At 42.0% G+C, this 19,668-nt stretch overlaps 1 protein-coding gene across 1 annotated transcript; it reads right to left on the reverse strand.

The window, feature by feature from the left end:
- Positions 1 to 31: 31 nt before the first annotated feature.
- On the reverse strand, positions 32 to 18,357 carry LOC117662559 (uncharacterized). Its single transcript, XM_087885381.1, has 10 exons — positions 17,328 to 18,357; positions 16,961 to 17,066; positions 16,777 to 16,844; positions 16,188 to 16,317; positions 14,410 to 15,707; positions 9,089 to 9,637; positions 8,719 to 8,830; positions 8,535 to 8,602; positions 6,444 to 6,573; positions 32 to 2,289 (listed from the first exon to the last, which is right to left on the reverse strand). The coding sequence occupies exons 1-10, from the start codon at positions 17,745 to 17,747 to the stop codon at positions 1,394 to 1,396; spliced, it is 3,777 nt and encodes a 1,258-aa protein (XP_087741507.1). The 5' UTR covers positions 17,748 to 18,357; the 3' UTR covers positions 32 to 1,393.
- Positions 18,358 to 19,668: the final 1,311 nt, after the last annotated feature.

Raw genomic sequence — 19,668 nt, forward strand, 5'->3', positions numbered from 1 at the left:
GACAGAGGCGAGGAAGTCACAATCAGGAAAATGATTTTTATGCATTTGTTTTTTATTTTTTTAATTCAAGACATACAGGTGCCTTTTTCAAATCATTTGCTCAGCCTCAGATTGAAGGGGGGGAAGCAGAAAGGGCAGAGACCCCTCCAGCCTCTTCTGAGGGACACCCTGGGCGCCCTGTCTCTTGTCCCCGTGGAAACACTGTGAAGAAAAAGAAAAAAGAAAACAAGTTCCAAAATGGAGGAAAAACTGAAGCCGATGGATATTCCAGAAATTTTACCACATAACAAGGTTCCTTAATTGAAAAATAAAGAGGGGAAATGGCATTTCATCTCTGACTGGAGGAAAGGTGGAATTACAAAACTAAGAAGGGAAGATCGTGAAAAAGGAATATAAAGCTAAACTATGATGAAGAAAAAAACATGCTTACATAAGGATTGAATAGGAAATTCACTTCAAGAAATGTGACTAGGAAGCTTAAGCCCTTTCTCCCTTTGAAGAATTTAACGCAGGGCTACATCATTAAACCATAGATAAAAAGCAAAAGCAAAATAAGAGCTGAAGACTCCATTGGTATGAAAAGATTCAAACATGAGACAGAGAGGAAACTGTGTATTATGGAACAGGTAGTATAACTGGCTTGAAAAGAAGTCTAAAATTAACGTATAGTGAATGTATAGAAAAGTAAATGGATAAAATGTATATATTAGAGTGTAGCAGACCTGTAAATATTTTATATAGTATAAAAATAAGTGAAATAAGAATGTATATGTATAAAACAATAGGCTTGTAGTTAAGTTGAAATTAAGGAAAAAATCCGATAACGGAAAGCTGTAATAGTGTAATTGTGATTTTAAAGATTAAAAATGTTGAATAAAAATATTTTTTTTAAAAAAAGAAAAGATTCAAAGATATTTAGAGTCGACAATGACACACAAAGAGCTATGGTGACCAAAACAAAGAATTTAAAATGATGGAAAAGTGGTTTACAAATCTGTTTAAAAAGAATGGAGGTAACATCTTTTTCTTTCTGTTTTTTCACCCCTATACAATTATGTCTCTTCTGGTTCTTCTCTTCACTAGACTAGCCATGCCCAGTTCCTTCAACCATTCATCGCATGCTTTAGCCTTCAGTCCCCTAATCATCTTGGTTGCTCTTCTCTGCACTAAAGCAGGGGTGTCAAACTTAACGCCTGCAGGCCGGAGTGACTATCCAGTCTCTTCTTAAAAACGTCCAGTGATGAAGCACCCATAATGTTAATTGTCTTCAATGTAAGGAAGATTCTTGTTAATTCCAGGTTGCTTCTCTCCTTGATTAGTTTACATCCATTGTTTCTTGTTCTGCCCTCTGATGCTTTGGAAAATAAATTGACCCCCTCCTCTTTCCATGCATTTATATGGCTTCTCCCCTGTGGATCATTTTATGGAGAATAAGATTACCACTTTGAGTAAAGGTCTTTTCACACACCATGCATTTATATGGCTTTTCCCCTGTGTGGATCATCTTATGGGAAATAAGATTACCTTTTTGAGTAAAGGTCTTTCCACACTCCATGCATTTATACGGTTTTTCTCCAGTATGGATCATCTTATGGGAAATAAGATTACCACTTTGAGCAAAGGTCTTTCCACACTCCATGCATTTAAATGGCTTTTTCCCCGTGTGGATCTTTTTGTGACAACTAAGTCCACTGCTCTGAGCAAAGGTCTTTCCACACTCCATGCATTTATATGGCTTCTGCCCTGTGTGGATCTTTTTGTGACAACTAAGTCCACTCCTCTGAGCAAAGGTCTTTCCACACTCCATGCATTTATATGGTTTCTCTCCTGTGTGGATCTCTTTGTGGATAGTAAGTCCACTACTATAAGCAAAGGTCTTCCCACACTCCATGCATTTATATGGCTTCTCTTTGGTGTCAATCATTTTTTGAGATATAAGGAAGTTATTTCCAAAAGAAAGAATGAATGTCCCATTGTAATTTTTTCGGTTGTGTCTTCTTATAGTATCTTCTCCTTTGTTTTGAGTTAAATGGTGTTCGTTTACACGTAATTTAGCTTTAATTAGCTTCACACTTTTCCCAATATATTTTTTCCTTGTTTTCTCTTGTTGGGCAAGAAAGTCTTGCATCGGAGCATCAGTAGAAAGTGATCTTTCCTGATTCCTATGATTTGACTGTTTTTTCTCATGGCTTTCTAATTCCATTTGAATTCCAAATTTCTCTGTTCCATCAGTACGATTGATCACTTGGAACAGTTCATAGGAATCTTGATTCGCCTGTCCATTATTACCTTCAAAGTAAAAGAGAAATGAAAATGATAACAAGGTTAGAGAAAAACATCAAACTGTAGAAAGTCAACAAATTTCCTTCTGAATTTTTCCAAAATTCTATTATGTTGTATTTTGCATGCCTACAGTGGTGTGATATAGACATGATTTCTATATTCATGACTCATGAAAGCTTTGAAAATATCAAGAAAATATTTCTTCACAATTATCTCTATATTTGCAAATCTCACTCAAAGTCAGTTTTCAGTTAACGAATAATCAGGGGAAACATCAAAGGAGGAATTGGGAGAAAACAAGATTTATTGGGGTGGGTTAAAGCTATTTAACTGCCCCAAAGTCTCATTGGCTTGCAAGGGCTCTTCTCAGTTCGCAGAGAACAGACACCTAAACTACTTTAGTGTGAGATCACATGAGATCAGTAGTGCAAGATCTCACACTACTTATCTCTCACTATAGTACTTTAGGACTGTGTTTTCTACAAACTGAGGACTGCACGAGATCCGGGCAAAAGTGTTTGAAAATGAAGAGGTCTTCCCTCTGATTGAAAAGCCTTTTGCCCTAGATCTCATGCAGGCCTCGTTAGCAGAGAACGCACGGTCACTCACGCCCTTGTCACCTCATGCCTGGATTATTGCAATGCTCTCTACATGGGGCTCCCCTTGAGAAGCACCCGAAGGCTCCAACTGGTCCAGAATGCGGCCGCGCGGGTGATAATGGGAGCAATGTGGCGCTCTCATGTAACCCCCCTCCTGCGCGAGCTGCACTGGCTCCCAGTGGTCTTCCGGGTGCGCTTCAAGGTTTTGGTTACTATCTTTAGAGCGCTCCATGGCTCAGGACCAGGGTACTTACGAGACCGCCTCCTGCCACCAATAGCCTCTCACCGACCAGTTCGCTCCCATAGAGAGGGACTCCTCAGGGTGCCGTCGGCCAAACAATGTCGACTGACGGCCCCCAGGGGGAGAGCCTTTTCTGTGGGGGCACCTACCATCTGGAACGGACTTCCCCCGGAGTTACGAAACATCCAAGACTTACGCATTTTCCGCCGAGCCCTGAAAACATTTCTATTCCAACAAGCTGGTCTGGCCTAACTCTCCCTTTTTAATTGGCTTTTAAACTGTCTTTTAAATTGGGTTTTAAACCTCTTTAGATAAATTTGGATGTTTTTAAATCTTTGAGCCTAAATTACTTAATCTGTTTCTTAATAGTTTTTAACTTCTATATGTATTTGTATTTATTATGGCTGTTCACCGCCCTGAGTCCTTCGGGAGTAGGGCGGTATACAAATATGAAAAATAAATAAATAAATAAAGTACTATAGTGCGAAATCACACGGGATCTGTAGCACAGAATTTTGTGCTACTGATCTCGCATGATCTCTCACTGCTGCTTCTTGTCCGTTAGAAAACTTATGATCCACGTGCAAATGTGGTCAGGCACAGGTAACTGATTTAGTTTAATTGGAAGAATATCTGGAATGATGGTACTGAATGCTAAGCTGAAGTTTACAAAAAGGACCCTTGCATAGGTCTTTGGAGATTCAAGATGTTGTAGGATGTAGTGAGAGCCATATTAAGAGCATCATATGCCAATCTATTTGCTCTGTAGGCAAATTGCAAGGGGTCCTGCCTGCGAGTTTGACACCCCTGGTCTAAAGTATTCTTGCCTCTAGTAAGACAATTGACATGCTGAAAATATTTTGGTAGCTCTTGACTTAAGTTAGCACTTTTGAAATCTTCTAACACAAAGAGGAATGAATTTGAGTATTTAACTTCAGCCCACATAATCTGGTCAACTAGAGTTCATAATGCATTGTTTACACAAGCTTGTAGAGAAACATACACAGCAATTAGGAGAAATGAGGAAAACTTTCATGGAGAATAAAATAGTTTGCAATTGATAATTAATGTCTCTAAATCCACATCACAATATTTCTTTAATATAGTTATATTGGTTGTTGATATAAATGCAGAGACCACCTCCCTTCTTTTTAACGGATGTTTCTGTAATTCTGTCTCCTCTTTGTATCTGAAACCCTGGGATATGCAAGGTGCTATCATCAATTGACTCATTTAATCAGGTTTCAGTGAAGCAGAGAGCTGTCAAGTTGTAAAAATCAGAGTTGCATCTGTTTAAAAGAAGTATTTCATCCAACTTATTAGCGAATGAATGTAAATTAGTCAGAAAGAGTGAAGGGAGGAGTTTTTATTCTACTTTTTCTTAGTCTATTCAAAATCCAGCTCGCTTACTCCTTCCCCACCTCCATCATCTCCTCCTTTTGTTTTTGTTTATCCATTGTTCAGAGAAAGTTACTTTTTCCTGTATTAGAATCTCTTCTGCATTTGTAAAGACAGGGGAGAGGGGTGTAGTCACAAAAAGCTGCCCATTAAAGAAACATTGCTTGATGCTTAATAGTTGGTGTCTTGAGTATGAGATACGAAGTGAATCACAAAGAATAATAAAAAACAACAAAACTATCAGAGAGCATTTCACCAAGGCATCTTGAGGAATTGAGGAGCCATCTTGAGGAGTTAATGACCAAATGACAACACAATCGTCTCACATGACCTCCAGAGGACACATAAAAGCACACCTCATTCTTTTCAGCCTCCACAGATAAGTTCAAATAGAAATGGAAAAGTACAGATAAGAAATGGCACAGAAAGCATCTAAGCAAAGATTTATTTATTTATTTATTTATTTATTTATTTATTTATTTATTTATTTATTTATTTATTTATTTATTTATTTATTTGTCGCTTTTCTATGCCGCTCAACTCCCTAGGGACTCTGGGCAGCTTACAGCAAAAAAACAATGCAAACAATATCCCGTAAAATTTTTTTAAAAGAACATTAAAAACCCATGCACTCCATTCCATGGTCGGGTCTTGGAAGATCACTGTAGCGAGAACAGCCCCAGGCCTCCCGGAAAAGCCAGGTCTTCACCGCTTTCCGGAAGGCCAATAGGGTGGGGAGGGGGGTTCCGGACCTCAGGAGGTAATTGGTTCCAGAGAGCCGGGGCAGCCACAGAGAAGGCCCTCCCCAGCGGGCCTGCCAACCGACATTATTTAGCTGACAGGACCTGGAGGAGACCAACTCTGTGGAATCTTACCGGTTGATGGGAGCTATGCGGTAGAAGGCGGTCTCGAAGATAGCCTGGCCCTGAGCCATGTAGGGCTTTAAAGGTAACCAACACCTTGAATTGCGTCCAGAGACTGATTGGGAGCCAGTGCAGCTCGCGGAGAATTGGTGTAATGTGGGTGTATCTAGGTGCACCCACAATAGCTCGCGCTGCTGCATTCTGGACCAACTGTAGTCTCCGAACCCTTTTCAAGGGTAGCCCCATGTAGAGCATGTTGCAATAATCCAACCGTGATGTGACAAGGGCATGAGTGACTGTGAGGAGAGCCTCCTGATCCAAGTAGGGTCGCAATTGGTGCACCAGGCGAACCTGTGGAAAGGTCCCCCTAGCCACAGCTGTCAGATGTTGTTCTAATCTTAGCTGTGAGTCTAGGAGGACACCCAGATTGCGAGCCCATTCTGTGGGGGGACAGTTTCTCCCCCTCCAGGACCAAGGATGGACAATCAACATAGTCTTTAGGAGGCAATACCCACAGCCATTCAGTCTTGTCTGGGTTAAGTCTGAGCCTGTTGACTCCCATCCAGGCCCTCACAGCCTCCAGGCACTGGCACATCACGTCCACTGCCTCACTGAACTGACAGGGGGTGGAGATATACAGCTGGGTATCATCAGCATATTGCTGATATCCCACCCCGTATCGTCGGATGATTTCACCCAGCGGTTTCATGTAGATGTTAAATAGGAGGGGAGAGAGGACCGAGCCCTGAGGCACCCCACAAACGAGGGGCCTAGGGGTCGACCTCTGTCCTCCTACCAACACTGACTGTGACTGACCAGAGAGATAGGAGGAGAACCACCGCAACACGGTGTCTCCCACTCCCAACTCCCTTAGTCGTCCCAGAAGGATACCATGGTCAATGGTAGACATTGACAAAGAGACATTGACTCTTTCCTTTCTTTGAGTACAAGAAGGCCAGATCCTTTCCTTCTCCCTCCCAGAAATTAATATCTGATTAGTGATTTTTTTAACTATAATCTGTATTCTTGAACTCTGATTGGGGACTAGAAAACTCTTACCCAGAGAGATCACGTTCCTATGGTTTTCAAGCATGACTTCCGTATGCAGCACCTTTTGGTCAGAATCCAGCTGAGACCATTCCTCCTCAGAGAAAGACACAGCCACCTCCTCAAAGGACACAAGACTCTCCTGAACACGGAATAAAGAACAGAACAGGAAGATTCACAAGATCTGTTCATCTTCATCAATGATTTAAACAAGAGGATAGAAGGAGAACTCATCAAATTTGCAGACAAGAACTAATTGAAAGGAATAATAACACTCCAGAAGATAAGCTCAAAATATAAAAGGATCTCGACAGATTGGGCCCTATCTAACAAAATGAAATTCAATGGGTGAGAAATGTACCCATTTCATTTAGGAAAGAAAAACCAAATGTACAGGCATAGAACAGGTGATACTTAGCTCAACAGTAGTAAGTGCAACAGGGATCTTGGAGTCCTAGTGGAAATCACTTAAACATCAGCCAGCAGTGTGTTATAGTGGCCAAAAATAGCAACACAATCATATGATGCATTAAGAGAGGAATAGAATTAAGATCACAGGTAGTGTTAGTACCATTTTATAATGCCTTTGTAAGATCACACTGGGAATATTGAATCCAGTTTTGGTTGCCACTATGTAAAAAAGATCTTGAGACTCTAGAAAGAGCACAGAGAAGAGCAACGCAAATTATTAGTGGACTGGAGGCTAAAACATATAAAGAACAATTGCTGGAATTGGGTATGTCTAGTTTAATGAAAATAAGAAATAGGGGTGACATGATAGCAGTGTTGCAAGATCTAAGGGGCTGCCACAAAGAAGAGGAGCCCAACCTATTCTCCAAAACGTGAAGTAGGGCCAAGAAGCAATGGATGGAAACTATTCAAGGAGAGAACCAACCTACAATTAAAGAGAAATTGTTCTCTTCTGACAGGGAGAACCATTAATCAGTGAAATGACTTGCATCCAGAAATTGTGGGTGCTCCAATACTGGAGGTATTTAAGAAGAAATTGGACAGCCATTTATCAGAAATGTTATAGGGCTTCATGTCTGAGCAGGGGGTTGGACTAGAAGATCTCCAAGATCCCTACCAACTCTTGTTATTCTGCTCCATTGTTCCCAAATTCCCAAAGCAAAGATATGCACCGTGATTCACACAAGTCCTAATTTTAGGTGACAAAATGGGCAAATCTGAAAATGTATTTGACTGAAGAAATATTTGGGACAAGTTTTATCAAGTTGATCGATTCTGCAAAACCTTCAGTGCCTTTCAGTAAAGTAATCCCACTTCTGGATCAACTGATCTCTCGCTCTGTTTATCATTTATTCATCTAGTAGTCTGAGCCATTGGCTGAATGGGAGAAAACAAAGACAATTCTCTGTGAAGATTGTTTCTCAGCCTTTGCAAAGTGGGAATGTTTGATCTAATCCAGGCACAAATGAGAAGATTGGAAAATTATTTTGTACCAAGGTACCTTGATTACATGCTCTATTTGGCCACTCTTTGGATTTTAATAGTCTGCTTTCTTTTTTTAATTTACTTGTTTTTTGAACAACTGGTTATAAACAAGGCTTTTTAAAAATGGTAATGTGGCAATGTGAACATTGTTATTTTTCATTAGCCCTGTAAATTCCAAATCAAAGAATTACATAAAGAATGGGCCTCTCGCAGTTACTGCCACTGTGATATGTTTATTCCTATTCCTTTTCTTTTTTAAAAATTTGATTTATATGCCGCCCTTCTCCGGAGACTCAGGGCGGCTTACAATGCGTTAAGCAATTCTTGAAGGAATTTAAAAAATTACTTCTTGTAAACTCATAGTTGGAAGAGTACCTAGCAGAACAAGTTAACCAGTGGTCTTTAAGAAACATTTCCTAAACAGAACCTGAGGGTAGAAATGACAAACCATTGTGTCCCAGTAATAGTCTACAGAAGAATTTATGCTGATTGAGAGCAACTTGAACCTGCTATTATGCTTTCTATGTCGCTCAGGAACACAAAAATAATCCAGTCCAAACAAGGGAGGGAAATAGAAGGAGAGAGCACTCTACACGTCCACTTCACTTCCTGAAGGAATATAAAACTAATAATGTTTCCCTTTCTTACTTGATTTGGAAGTTCAACCACTGTTTGAGCTCCATCATAAAAACCAGAAAACTTCATTCTTTGTTTCTCTGTAAGGAATAAATAATTTCAAAATGCATCATGAACAAAATATGAGGAGGTATTATATAGAAGACAAGAGATAGCAAAGGTAACACAGATGGGTAACCGAAGGATCTCCAATTACCTCCTGAGGTGTCTTGACTTGGATCTTCCCAAGGAATCCTCCTGAAAAACAGATCCTGAGGGGGATTTGATGGATTCTTCTTTCCCTCAGGATCTCTCTCCACAGTGCAGCACTTCAAATAGGAGGAAGGAAGGAAGCAGAATTAATGTACATCACATGAAATAAAGTAGATTCTTACATTTGGAATTCAACCTCAAAGCCCCTAATATCCATCAGTGAGATTGACTGAGAAAACAATAGAACAATGTTCTACAAGAATTGTCGGACATCTCCACATATTATGAATGCCAGAGAAGTTTGGGAAGGAGGGGTGAAGTATTCAAACAGATTCTCTATTCCCTTTTGAGCTGCCTAGATTAAAGTGTCTCACCTGCAACTGGACCTGCTCTTTCTTCTCCTCCACCTGACTCAGGAGGAAACCTTCTGCCAGGGCCACCGCCTGGGAGCTGGTCTCTGCTCCACACTCCCGCACCCAGCCCTCCATCTCTGGTGGCAGAAGAGCCAGGAGCTGCTCCAGAACAACCAGGTCCAGCATCTGGGCTTTGGTGTGCTTGTCTGGTCTCAGCCATAGCCTACAAAAGTTGTGGAGTCGGCTGCAAAGTCCTCGGGGACCCTCAGCTTCCTTGTATTGGAGGTACCTGAAGTTCCAGTCTTGAATTTTTGAGCGTGTGATGGTTTCCTCCATCATGCATGCGATCCAGGATTGAACTGGGCTGGGCACGTGTCTCTCTTTCTCCTCAGCCTCTTTGCATGGGAGGAGCTCCCACCCACCATCAGGTCTGGATCCCTCCCCTGCAAGTCTCTCCTGCAGCTTTTTCAGGGCCTGCAGTGCTCCAAGGGTTAAGGAGAGTGAGTGTTCTAGAGAGGGAAGGCTCAGAGATATCCCTGCCTTCGCAGCCTCCTCTGGAAAGCCAGCCCTCTAGTGGCCCAAAGGAGAAGTGCCTGATGTTCCTTTCTCATATCAGAGGGCGCCCCCTGGTGCAATCTTGAATCATTTCAATCCAAATAGAGCTGGAAGGGTAGAAAGGGAGCTTTTTCAATGGGGGAAAGGAGGAAGGAGGCTGTCCTGTCTCCTCCTTTTCTTGTTTCTTAATGTTTGAAGCTCATCTGAATTGGCTTAAAGGACTTGGCTTAAAGGAGGCCCCATTCTCGTTCTAGAATTATAGAATAGAGCTAGAAGGGAGATCTTCGAGTCTAACCCACTGCTCAAGCAGGAGACCCTGTACCATTTCAGATAAGTTGCTATCCAGTCTCTCTTAAAAAACCCCAGTGAAGCACCCACAACTTCTGGAGGGAAGCTGTTCTACTAATTAGTTGTCCTCATTGGCAGAAGTTTCTCCTTAATTCCAGGTTGCTTCTCTCCTTGATTTGTTTCCATATCAAATTATTCTCCAACACACCTGAGGGCAAGAAATAAGGTATTTATTTCTTGCCCTCAGGTGCGTCGGAGAATAATTTGCGACCTTCTTCTTTGTGATAGCCCCTCAAATACTGCAATACTGCTATCATGTCCACCCCAGTCCTTCTTTTCTCTAGAATAGCCAAACCCAAACCGTCAACTGTTCTTCATGTTTTAGTCTCCAAACCTTTTAATCATCCTAGTTGCTCTTCTCTGCACTTTTTCCAAGGTCTTTTTTTGTAATGTTAGGACCAAAACTGGATGCAGTATTCTAGGTGTAGTCTTACTAAGGTTTTGAAAAGTGATTCTGATACTTCATATGATTTTGATTATATACTTCGGTTTGTATTCTGGACTGTTCTCCATGGCTGTTCTTCTGAAGGATGGTGATAGACTTTTCCCATGGTCAACACCTGCTGCATTCCCACCAGAGCAGAACAAATACAATAAATGTCCCATGGATTCATTTCTGATTCCTTTGGGCCTGAGAAGATGGTTGGCCATGAGACAGGGTGGAAGCCAGAACAAAAGAGAGATTTTGGATGCTTAAAGGCATTGGAGCAGGGGTGGGCTTCTGGGGGTTCAGGCAATCCTCAAGCCAAGGATTGCCAGGGTTCAGCGAACCCCGAAATGCCACCCCTGGCTAGCCACGCCCACGCCCACCCCACCGCTCTCATCCCGTCCCTTCCAGGTGTCTCCACATGGCCTGTTCATCATTCTAGGTAAGTGCAGGGGCCGCACAGAGGGTCTGAGAGGGCAAAAAATGGGCCTACCAGAGGTTCCGGAAGTCCAGAAACAGATTCGGGTTTTCCCAGGTGTGCCAATATCTCTTTATCTCTAATAAAATGGAACTTTGAGGAATTGCTAGCCTCTGAGTTTTCTCTCGTTGGGGTTGTTACTTGGAACTTTGACAGCATGGCCCTAATGCTTGAAAAATCTTTTGCTCCTGCATTTCACGGGCTTTCGGTCATTTTGCCTCCTTTTGTGAGAAAGGAAATTTTCATCCTGAAGCTCTTTGCACACTTTTTAAAAGAATTTTCTGATTGGTTAGAAAGCAACATGAGCCGCACACTTGGACAATGCAACCAATTACTTGGTTATCAATAAGCCAGTAACTAATTCTACCTCATTATCACATAACTCGTTGCGCCCATGTGATACCCCTTCTGCACGAGCTGCACTGGCTCCCAGTGGTCTTCCGGGTGCGATTCAAGGTGTTGGTTACCACCTTTAAAGCGCTCCATGGCATAGGACCTGGGTACCTTCGAGACCGACTTCTGCCACCAATAGCCTCCCACCGACCAGTCCGCTCCCACAGAGAGGGTCTCCTCAGGGTGCCATCGGCCAAGTTATGTCGGCTGGCGACACCCAGAGGGAGGGCCTTCTCTGTGGGAGCCCCAGCCCTGTGGAATGAACTGCCCCCGGAAATACGTAAGATCTCCGACCTCCGGGTGTTTCGCTGCGCACTGAAGACCCTGTTGTTCCGCCAGGCCGGGCTATCAACATAACGATTTTAAATTGGGGTATTTTAAATTTTTGGGATTTTAATTGGAGCCTAATTATTTAATTATTTTAAATTTTAATCATTGTTTTGTTTTGTGTTTTTAAATAGGCTGTACACTGCCCTGAGTCCTTCGGGAGAAGGGCGGTATAGAAATAAAATTATTATTATTATTATTATTATTATTATTATTATTATTTGATAACTACCACTTCAGGGTGTTTTTACTGTACTAATGATAAACTTTGTTTACCTCCAGGCCTCTAACCGCTGTTTAAGCTATCCGGTCACCTTCCTTGATTTCAGCAAGGGCTACTTTGCGAGGTTTCTTAGACACCTGTGCTCAATCATTGCAGTTAACCCTTGTAGCTGGTGCAGAAAGGTGCTAAAGAGATGTTACTTCAAGCAGGCAAAGGCACAACGAATAATTTTGGCTGAAATTAATTCAAAGCTTACGAAATCCTCTAATATTTATTCATAAGCTAACAAATCCTCAAACTGGAAGGGTGTCATAGCTTTGAAGTAAAAACTAGGCAAATTTCTACTCATCCTAAAACCACTTGCAGAGGGAAACGGCTCTAGTGCTAGGATGTTAGTCAACCAGCAGCAAGCTGGAGGAACATGATAAGTACCATGGTGACAAGTGCATCATTGGCATTGCTAAAGGAACAGCTGAGACACAGATCCTCCCGAAGGAAATCTGTCTATCTACTTGCAAAACGTTGATTGCAAACCTCGCAAACGAGATGTCTCTCACACATCTTTAGAGTGCTTATCCTAACTACATTGTGAAGGTTTGCCCCCCCCCTTTTTTTATCTTCCCTAGATCATTACACACATACAAGAAATGCAAGAGTTAACCAAGAGAGTCTATATGGATTACCACCCAAATATCAGAAAGCTCAAACTGCCCAAGGAGCTGCTGATCCAGTTCTACAGAGGAATTATTGGGTCCGTCATCTGCACCTCTATAACTGTCTGGTTTGGTTCTGCAATCCAACAAGACAGACAGAGACTTCAGAGGATAATTAGAACTGCAGAAAAAACAATTGCTACCAACCTGCCTTCCATTGAGGACCTGTATACTGCACGAGTCAAAAAGAGGGCTGTGAAAGTCTTTACAGACCCCTCACATCCTGGACATAAACTATTTCAACTCCTACCCTCAAAACGACACTATAGAGCACTGCACACCAGAACAACTAGACACAAGAACAGTTTTTTCCCGAACGCCATCACTCTGCTAAACAAATAATTCCTTCAACACTGTCAAACTATTTACTAAGTCTGCACTACTATTAATATTCTCATCGTTCCCACCACCCATCTCCTTCCACTTATGACTGTACAACTGTAATTTTGTTACTTGTATCCTTACGATTTATATTGATAGTTTCCTGATTGCTTATTTGTACCCTATGACTATCATTAAGTGTTGTACCTTATGATTCTTGATGAACGTATCTTTTCTTTTATGTACACTGAGAGCATATGCACCAAGACAAATTCCTTGTGTGTCCAATCACACTTGGCCAATCAAGAATTCTATTCTTATTCTATACGTTTATTGAAAAATTAGGTCATTACTTTTCCTGAAGCTCATATAATTTCCCAAGTTACTCATATAATTTCATCTGCCCCGTCAAGATTGGCCAAAATGTTTAGCAATATGTTCCTAAACTGTTGGAAATGTAAACAAATACCTGGCACATATTACCACATGTGGTGGACTTGTATAAAGGCAAGGAAATTTTGGATACAAATTCATGTGGTTAGAAAAAGTCACCAGACAACATATAGAGTTTAAGCCAGAATTATTTTTATTAGGCATTATATCAGATGGTTATGATAGAGGCAATATAACTAATATTACACATTTTGACCGCAGCAAGAATTGTGTATGCGCAGCAGTGAAAGAGGGAAAACACCCCTTCAGAGGGGACAATAAGGAAGATACAGACTAATGCTAAAACTAAAAGATAAAGGAGATACAGAATACTATGCTACATGGAATAGATTCTATCAATGGTTAGAGGTAGAAGTTGGAATGAGAAATAATCAGGTTAGGTGGACATAGAAAGAGATACTATGTATTATTAGAATGTAGCTATTAGAATGATAGATAAGTTGACATTCTAGAATATGATGGTCAAAAACAATCGTACAACACTAGCACTGTTTAAAATAGTATATATGGTATTTTGTTTTTTGTTTCATGGCAAGTAGAATGCCAGGACAATTACACTGTATTCAATATATCTATATGTAAACAATAAAAATATATTTAAAAGCTACAAAAATTTAAAAAATAAAAAATTAGGTCATTACTTTTCCTGAAGCTCTTTCCAAGTTACTCATATAATTTCTGTTTTGTATAGATCCTTTTATGATATGTAAGGGAACTACTATGACTGGAGCTCTTCCCACACTCCATACATTTTTATACCTTCTCCCATGTGGATCCTTGGATGAGAAGTAAGATGACTGGTCTGAGTAAAGATCTTTCCAAACTCCATGCTTTTATAAATATTTCTATTGGGATGCTGGCATTTTGGGGGGGGGGGATTGGAGAGATTGCTTTATGAAGTTTCTCTTTCTGTTTCCAGCATTGCTGTACTGTGGGAGGGGTTTTGCACTGCTTTAAATTGCTGTTTTTAAGTGGGAAGATTTAGTTCCTGCCGAGACTTCTTACTATCACAAGCCTTTCAATAAAAGCTCATTTTGGAATAACTTCAGTTTCAAGAGCCCTGATTTCTTGGGAAGTTTAGAGAGGCAAGACCTTACAAATTTATATGACATGTCCCGTGTGAATCCTTTTATGAGAAATAAGACAATCACTCCGACTAAAGCTCTTTCCACACTCCAGGCATTTATAGGGTTTCTCCCCTGTGTGGATTCTTTTATGAGAAATAAGACAATCATTCCGACTGAAGCTCTTTCCACACTCCAGGCATTTATATGGCTTCTCCCCTGTGTGGATCCTGTTATGAGAAGTAAGACAATCACTTCGACGGAAACTCTTTCCACACTCCATGCATTTATATGGCTTCTCTCCTGTGTGGATCCTTTTATGGGAAATAAGACCACCGGTCTGAGCAAAGGTCTTTCCACACTCCATGCATTTATAGGGCTTCTCCCCTGTGTGGATCCTTTTATGGATCGCAAGTTTATTCCTGTGAGCAAAGGCTTTCCCACACTCCATGCATTTATATGGCCTCTCCCCTGTGTGGATCCTTTTATGCATGGTAAGATCACAATTTCTCCTAAAGCCCTTTCCGCATTGCACACATTTGAATACCTTCTGCTTTGTGTTGATCATTTCATGGAGTACAAGGGAACATATTGTACTGAACCAGTTTCCATAGTCCTTGCAACTATGTGGATTATCCTCTGCATGGCTCCTATTATGTTTAGTAAATTGAATTCTATGAGCAAAGGTCTTTCCACACTCCATGCGTTTCTGTGGTTTCTCCCCTTTGTGGATCTTTTTATGATAAAGAAGACCACCATTTGACATAAAATCTTTTCCACATTCCATGCATTCATATGGTTTCTTCATTGTGTCAAACATTTTATGTAAAGTAAGATCATGAAAGTTATTTCCACAATTCATGCATGTATTTGGCTTCTGTCCTGTATGGATCGTTTCAGGGAAAGTAAATTGACTGCCTGTTCTGAAGCTTTTTCCACATTCCACACATTCATTAGGTTTCTCTTCTCTCTGGATCCCTTGTTGAGATATAAGGGACCAATTTCCAAGAGAAGGGGGGAAAGTCCCATTGTAATTTTTTCCATTGTGTTTGCTAATAGCATCTTGTTTGTTTTGGTTTGGAAAGTGTTCATTTAGATGTAAGTTAGCTTTGATTAGTTTCACACTTTTCCAAATATATTTCTTTATATTCCTTTCTTGGGCAAAAAACTCTTGCACTGAAGCATCAATAGAAGATGAGCTTTCCTGATTCCAGTTATTTAACTGGTTTCTTTCATGTCTTTCTATTTCCTTTTGAATTGCAGACTTCTCCGTTCCATCTCCAGCATTGATCACTTGGAACATTTCAAAGGAATCTTGATTCTCCTGCACATTATTACCTTCAAAGGTAAAGAAAAATCGTTGCTGAAAAACATCAAACTGTAGGAAATCTTAATTCTTTATTTTTATGAATTTCCAATATACAGTATTACCAGTTGCCATGCTTTCAATGACATGGTATAGAAATTACAATTTCCATATTCATAAACTGTAGAAGCTTTGGAAATATCTAGAAAGTATCTCTACAATTATCCCTATGTATTCAAATCTCATCCAGACTTAGCTCTCACTTAAGCAATAATCAGAGGAAACATCCAGGGAGATATTAGGAGATAGCCTAACATTTATTAGAGTCAGTTAATTTCAGCAGAGACCTGTGAAGAGCGAAAACAATTTTGAAAAAGGTCCTTGTTTTTTCTCTCCAAACTGCCTTCTCTTTACTATTCATTTTCTCTTGCCAAAATCACATAGCTGCAGAGAACAAACTCAGGAGTACTTCTATTCACTCTCCACACTAGTTAGGAATAGCAAACTCTTACCCAGAGAGGCCACGTTCCTATGATTTTCCACCATGACTTCCCAATGCAGCTCTTTTTGGTCAGGACCTAGCTGAGACCACTCCTCCTCAGAGAAATGCACAGCCACCTCCTCGAAGGTCACAAGACCCTCCTGAACAAGGAAAAACAGAACAGTTCCATTGTTCATAAATTCCCAAAGCACAACTATTTGCTAAATTAAATAGCTATGCTTGATATGATTCCAGGGTTTAAGGGAGACGGGAGAAGACAAAACAGAAAGTTGTGTTTATTCCTTCATTCCTATTTCTTGAAGAGATTTTTTTAAAAATTACTTCTTATAAACTAATAGTACGAAGATACCCAGCAGAGCAAGTTAACTAATGGTCTTTTAAAAAACATTTCCTAAACAGAATCTGAGGGTAGAAATGACAAAACATTGTGTCCCAACAACAATCTTCAGAGGAAATTAACCTGCTGAAAGCAACTTTCCACATTGCTCAGAACAAGGGGGGAGGGGTAAGGGAGAATAGAAGAATGGAGTGCACTGTACACCAACTTGACTTCCTGAAGGCAAGAGACAATACAAATCTAGCGTATGTTCCCCACTTACTTGATTTGGAGGCTCAACCACTGTTTCAGTTCCACCATAAAGACCAGAAAACTTCATTCTATATTTTCCTGTGAGGAAGACATGCATGATTAATAATAAATTAGGACATATTCTACAGAAGAGAAGACATAGACAAGGTAAAGTAGGTGGGATCTCTCTGGGGAAGCAAGGGACCTTCACTTACCTCCCAAGGTGTCCTGACTTGATTCTTCCTGAGATATCGTCCTGAAAAACAGATCCTCAGGTGGATTCCTCCTTCCTTCAGGATCTCTGATCTCCACAGTAAAGGGCTTGAAATAGGAGGAAGGAGAAAAGAATAATAATTTATGGACATCACACAACATGGATTCTTGTTCTCCAAACACAACCTCAAAGCGCCCAGTATTCATCAAGGAGCTGAGAGAGGAATGAATGGAACTATGTCCTACAAGAATTAGTGAAACACCTCCATGTGATATCAATGCCAGAAGCGTCTGGAAGGGAAGGGGTGAAGAATTCAAACTCTATTCCCTTCAAAGCCCTTCTAGAGTCCGGAGACAAAGGTGTCTCACCGCCAACTCAACCTTCTCTTTCTGCTCCTCCACCTGGCTCAGGAGGAAGCCTTCCGCGAGGGCCACCGCCTGGGAGCTGGTCTCTGCTCCACACTCCCGCACCCAGCTCTCCATCTCTGGGGGCAGGATAGCCAAGAGCTGCTCCAGAACCACCAGGTCCAGCATCTGGGCTTTGGTATGCTTTTCGGGTCTCAGCCATCGTCTGCAAAAGTTGTGGAGTCGGCTGCAAAGTTCTCGGGGACCCTCAGCCTCCTGGTATTGGAGGCTCCTGAAGTTGCAGGGCTCAACTTCTGAATGGAGGATGGTTTCCTCCTCCAGGATCTTCTCTCTGTTTTTTGTCCAGATCTCCCCACAGCTCCCAGGCCGAAAAACACAAGGGTCTTTTGGAATGGCTTCACTTGCTAAAAGTTGTGTCTCCATTTTATCTCTGGTCTGCAAGACAAATCCAAAGGGGTCCCAGGAATCCTGTGGATCCACAACCGCTTTTCATTCATAGGATGGTTTCCGTTGTTGCAGGACTGATCACAACAGGTTATTCTGTTCTCTTTGCCCAAGAGATAATTTTGGCTCCCAAAAACTACAAATGGCTTCGAGTTTGTGTATCTGAGACAGAAAAGAAAATAAATTCCTAGAATTAGAAAGTGGTGAACTGAACCACTGAACAACATTCATGTAACATGCCCAGAGCCCCAAGCGGGTCATCCCAGTGCAGGGCCGAGGTCCCCCCAAGGAGAGCCCTGAAGGAGGCAGCTGGAGAGGCTGCCCCACTTCTCTCCCCCTCCGGTGACAGGATGGGGCCCTCGGGGAGCCTGGTGCGAATCCTGCCTCCTCCTCGCCCGGCTTCTCTCCTCTCCTGCTGGGCCTCCACAAGGCCCCCCCTCCCCTCCCCCCCCTCGGCTCTTCCCTGGACAAGGGTAAGGAAAGGGATCCCCGCTTCCCCCTGCATGGAGAGGGCGGCTGGGGAACATGGGAGCAGGGGTGGAAACCGGAGGAGGGCCGGGCGCGGGTCTCTCCTTCCTCCGCCTCCTTTTGCACAGGAAGAGCCCCCACCTCACCCGGGACACGTCTGGATCTCCCCCCCCGCCAGACTCCCCCGCAGCCTCCCCGCCTCTTGCGGAGCCCTAGGGGTTAAGGGCAGCGAGTATGGCCTCCTAGAGCGGCAAGCGTTTGTGACGTCACTCTCTTCTCAGAGTGCTCGGAAAAGCCAGCTATGACGTTCACCTTCCAGTGGCCCAATGGGGAAGCGCCTGGCGTTACTTTCTCTTGACCGAGGGCGACCCCTAATGGATTTTGACTAACATTACAGGATTCCCTTGTAAAGGCGGGAAAAAGTCTGAGAGAAGCACAAAATAAATGGGGATTCTCCAAACAGCAGCCAATAGAATTTGGGGGGGCGGGGTTTGATTGGGGGCGCTTTTTTCCCGCCTCTGAAAGGTTTCCCTGCTATTCCTTTCCCAACAATTCCCCTTTCTCTCCCGCTGATTTCCCCACCATCTTCTGAGGTAAACTTTACCTCAGACTTCCATGTCTCTGAACCTTTCCTGCCTAAGGAGTCTGCTTTGCATCTTGTGTGCTGAGCCTGTGCAGCGTCACAAAGGAGGGCCTGGCCAAGGGCGCCTTTAAGATGTTTTATCATCTATCCACCCATCCATCTCTACTCATTTATTTGTCTATTATTATCTATCATTATCTATCTACTCTCTCCCTCTGTGTCAGATCCCTATCGTGATATTCCTGGGGTAGGGGGTGACGGGTGGATCATTTATTCACTTAATTACCCTTTCTGTCATCTGCACCTCCATAACTGGTTTGGCTCTGCAACCCAACAAGACAGAGACTTCAGAGGATAATTAGAACTGCGGAAAAAACAATTGCTACCAACCTACCTCCCATTGAGGACCTGTATACTGCAGGAGTCAAAAAGAGGGCTGTGAAAATAATTACAGACCCCTCACATCCTGGACATAAATTGTTTCAACTCCTACTCTCAAAACGACGCTATGGAGCACTGCACACCAGAACAACTAGACACAAGAACAGTTTTTTCCCGAACGCCATCACTCTGCTAAACAACTAATTCCCTCAACACTGTCAAACTATTTACTAAGTCTGCACTACTATTAATATTCTCATCGTTCCCACCACCCATCTCCTTCCACTTATGACCGTACGACTGTAATTTTGTTACTTGTATCCTTACGATTTATATTGATATTGTTTCCTGATTGCTTATTTGTTCCCTATGACTATCATTAAGTGTTGTACCTTACGATTCTTGATGAAAGTATCTTTTATTTTATGTACACTGAGAGCCTATGCACCAAGACAAATTCCTTGTGTG

This window comes from Pantherophis guttatus, chromosome 2 (genome assembly GCF_059756535.1).
Source record: "Pantherophis guttatus breed Tessera chromosome 2, ASM5975653v1, whole genome shotgun sequence".
NCBI classification, from domain to species: Eukaryota; Metazoa; Chordata; class Lepidosauria; order Squamata; family Colubridae; genus Pantherophis; species Pantherophis guttatus.